At 53.1% G+C, this 4,294-nt stretch overlaps 1 protein-coding gene across 1 annotated transcript in view; it reads right to left on the bottom strand.

Moving 5' to 3' along the window:
- The window catches only part of LOC103367574 (voltage-dependent N-type calcium channel subunit alpha-1B-like), a 160,932-nt gene that overhangs the window by 17,734 nt on the left and 138,904 nt on the right, over positions 1-4,294 (bottom strand). The window contains exon 28 of the mRNA XM_008295651.1: positions 1,537-1,555. Within this exon, the coding sequence (XP_008293873.1) occupies positions 1,537-1,555 (19 nt within the window). The remainder of the gene's footprint in view (positions 1-1,536; positions 1,556-4,294) is intronic.

The raw sequence follows: 4,294 nt of genomic DNA, 5'->3' as shown, positions 1-4,294 counted from the left end.
CCTCACTGGATTCCTCCACCAGGACACCCTCACTTCCCCTCCCTTGTTAAATAAACCTTTTCCTTTAACGTTTTCTCCTGTCTCCCTTTTTCGTTTCGAAACCGCTCCCTCTTCTCGAAGGTTCCCACTCCCGAGCCTTACGCCGGAGAGCCCGGTTCTTGTGGCCGATTTTTGTTAAATTGCCAGCTTGTGTTCGATTTACAGCCATTAAGCTATCCTTCAGATAAAGCTAAATTAGCTTTCTGTATTAATTTGTTGCGTGGTCAGGCAGCTCAGTGGGCCACCGCATTGTGGCAAAGCAAATCCACCCTATTAAGCTCTTATGATGCTTTCACCACCGAGCTCCGTAGGATTTTTGATCACTCGGTTAAGGGTCGTGAAGCTCTTAACGGACTGTTTGATTTAAAACAAGGTTCGCAATCAGTGGCTAGTTTCTCCATCTCGTTTCGCATTTTAGCGCATGAAAGCGGATGGGACGAACCCGCCTTAATGACTTTTGTTTTCGCATAATTTATCAGAAGAACTGAAGGATGAGTTAGCTTCACGGGACGCCCCTAGCTCGTTGGAGACGTTAATTTCATGAGCAATAAGGATTGATAATCGTTTAAGGGAACGCAGAAGAGAGAGAGCGGCTAGGGGCAGGAGACTCACTTTTTCCCCAGCCTTTGTCCCCAAACCCGCAGCGACGTCTGCCAGCAGCCCCGACCGGACACCGGCCGCCACGTCAGAGGAGCCCATGCATTTGGGAAGAACCCGCCTGACTCCAGAGGAACGACAGAGGCGGATGCTCGGTTCTCTGTGCCTATACTGTGGACAAGCCGGTCACTACGCAGCGAGATGCCCAGCGACGTCAAACGGTCAGGCTCATCAGTGACCAAGAGCCCTCTGGTGAGCCAAGTTTCCCCTGTCTCGAGCTCTTCCTCGCGGGGCTCTATGCCCGCTACTCTTTATGTTTCATCTTGAGTTTTTCCAGTGCATGTTATGATTGATTCCGGGGCTGATGACAATTTTATTGACTCTACTTTTGCTCAACAAATTAACGGCCCTATGATGGTTCTGGATTCTCCCCGTGTGATAAATGCCTTAGATGGAAGAATATTAGCCAAAGTTTCCCACCGCACTGCACCTCTATCTCTCATTATTTCAGGAAACCACCGTGAAAACATTCAGTTCTTTGTCATCTCCTCTCCGTCGGCTCCCGTGGTGCTGGGACTTCCCTGGCTACAACAGCACAACCCCCAGCTAAACTGGACCTCGTTCTCCATCACGGGGTGAAGTACAGCCTGTCACGCCCACTGCTTACGATCCGCATCCCTGGAGACAGGGTCTGAGACACCCCAATTACCTCCTCCGGATCTCACGTCTGTCCCTCCCGAGTACCACGACTTGGCCTTGGTTTTCAGCAAGGAGAAAGCTCGTTCTCTCCCACCGCATCGCCCCTATGACTGCGCCATAGATCTCCATCCAGGAGCAGCCCTGCCAGCCAGCAGGTTGTACAAATTGTCCCTGCCAGAAAAATCATCAATGGAGACCTACATCAACGAGTCGCTGGCGGCTGGGATCATCCGTCCTTCATCCTCCCCGCTAGGAGCAGGGTTTTTCTTTGTAGAGAAAAAAGACACCACTCTGCGCCCCTGTATTGATTATCAAGGGCTTAATGACATCACCATTAAAAACTGCACTCCGCTCCCTCTCATAGACCCGTCGTTTGAACCACTCTGCCATGCTCAAGTATTCACCAAGTTAGATCTCCGCAACGCATACCATTTAGTCCGCATACGTGAGGGAGATGAATGGAAAGCGGCTTTTAACACCCCGTTAGGACATTTTGAGTATCTGGTTATGCCTTTCGGTCTCACAAACGCTCCTGCAGTTTTTCAGGCTATGATGAACGATGTTTTTCGCGATATGATAAATCACTTTGTGTTTATCTATCTTGATGACATCCTCATTTTTTCCCGTGACCATAGAGAGCATCAGCAACATGTGCGACTGGTTCTGCAACGGTTATTGGAGAACCAACTCTATGTTAAACCTGAGAAATGTGAGTTCCACGTCCCCTCAGTCAGTTTTCTAGGATACGTCATCGCTCAAGGTCAGGTCCAGCCGGATCCTGCTAAGATCCACGCAGTCAGTGACTGGCCCACTCCAGCTTCCCGAAAGGAGCTGCAGCGATTTTTGGGTTTTGCTAACTTCTACAGAAGATTCATTCGAGATTATAGCAAAGTTGTTGTTCCCCTCACGAGTCTAACTTCCTCCAAAGTGCCATTTGAATGGACACCAGAAGCCGAGGAATCATTCTCAGTTCTCAAGAAACTGTTTACGAGCGCTCCCGTTCTCCGACACCCGGATCCGGCCCTCCAGTTTGTGGTGGAGGTGGATGCGTCCGACACAGGAGTGGGAGCGGTGCTGTCGCAAAGAAACCCTGACACTCTGAACCTGCATCCTTGTGCTTTCTTTTCTCGTCGTCTAAACCCCGCTGAAAGGAATTATGATGTTGGCAACCGTGAGTTGCTAGCGGTGATTTTGGCTCTCCAGGAGTGGAGGCATTGGCTGGAGGGAACCACGCAGCCTTTCCTCATCTGGACCGACCACAAGAACCTCTCATACCTCCGATCAGCTCGCCGTCTCAACCCCCGCCAAGCCCGGTGGGCCCTGTTCCTCAGCCGCTTCAACTACACCCTTTCCTATCGTCCCGGTTCCCGCAATACTAAACCAGATTCCCTTTCTCGAGTCCACTCAGTTTCCCCCTCATCTCCGGAAGAACCCCAGGAAAGGAGCATCATTATCCCAGCCTCCTGTGTAGTTGGAGCCGCATCCTGGGAGATTGAATCCAGGGTGCGGGAGGCCCTCAGGGATCATCCTGACCCTGGGTAGGGTCCTCCAAACCGGCTTTTTGTTCCCCCTGCGGTCCGTTCTCCCGTCCTGCAGTGGGGGCACTCCTCAAAGCTGGCGTGCCACCCCGGGGTTCGTCGGACCCTCCTTTTCCTGCGTCAGCGGTTTTGGTGGCCCGGAATGGCTCGGGACACACAGGAGTTTGTGGCCGCATGCACCACCTGCGCTCGAGGGAAATCCCGCCACCAACCTCCGGCCGGATTACTGCGGCCGTTGCCTGTCCCAAGCTGCCCCTGGTCGCATATAGCGTTGGACTTTGTGACGGGACTTCCCCCCTCGGCAGGTAACACTGTTATATTGACTATTGTAGATCGTTTCTCAAAAGCCGTACACTATGTACCCCTACCTAAACTCCCCTCAGCTCTAGAGACAGCTGAGCTCCTAACCCAGCATGTTTTTAGACTACACGGCATTCCTATAGACATTGTGTCGGACCGAGGTCCGCAGTTCGCATCACAGGTTTGGTCCGCTTTCTGCAAAGCGGTGGGGGCCACGGCCAGCCTTCCTCGGGTTATCATCCCCAAACCAACGGTCAGACAGAACGAGCCAACCAGAACCTGGAAGCTGCGCTCCGCTGTGTGGCAGCTCATCATCCGGTCTCCTGGAGTTCCTTCCTGCCGTGGATCGAATATGCACACAACTCTCTCACCAGCTCTGCGTCAGGTATGTCCCCTTTTATGGCTTGTTACGGTTACCAGCCCCCCCTTTTTCCTGAGCAGGAAGAGGAGGTGGCCGTTCCCTCCGTGGGAGAACACATCCGCAGGATGCGTGACGTGTGGCGGAACGTCAGAGCTGCACCGACGCGCTCAGCAGAGCGAAACAAAAGACTGGCGTATCTGCATCGCTCCCCTGCGCCGGAGGATAAGGTCGGTCAAAAGGTGTGGCTTTCGACTCGGGACCTGCCTTTACAAACTGAATCTCGGAAGCTTTCTCCCCGCTATGTTGGTCCTTTTGCGATTGATAAGGTCATCAATCCCTCTGCTGTCTGCTTGGTGCTCCCCGCGGCTATGAAAATTCACCCAACTTTTCATGTCTCTCTATTGAAACCAGTGTCTTCCAGTGACCTCAGCCCTCCGGCCGTGCCCCCTCCGCCCCCCCGGCTCATCGATGACCACCCGGCCTACACAGTTTCCCGGATTTTGGACGTTAGGCCGAAGGGCCGGGGTTTTCAATACCTGGTCGATTGGGAGGGGTACGGTCCGGAGGAGCGTTCTTGGATCTCCCGCTGTCTGTTTTTGGACCCTTCGCTGTTGCGGGACTTTTAAAGGGAGCACCCCCACAAGCCTGGTCGGACGCCGGGAGACGTCCGTTGAGGGGGGGGGGGTACTGTTAGGATGGTATGTTTGTTGTGTTTTGCTTGTTTTCTGTGCCTTGGTGTGTGGTGGGCGTGTTTTTCCTG

The sequence above is a fragment of the Stegastes partitus genome, unplaced genomic scaffold, assembly GCF_000690725.1.
Source record: "Stegastes partitus isolate 25-593 unplaced genomic scaffold, Stegastes_partitus-1.0.2 Scaffold1063, whole genome shotgun sequence".
Classification (NCBI taxonomy): Eukaryota; Metazoa; Chordata; class Actinopteri; family Pomacentridae; genus Stegastes; species Stegastes partitus.
This window is presented reverse-complemented; position numbering and strand designations above follow the sequence as displayed.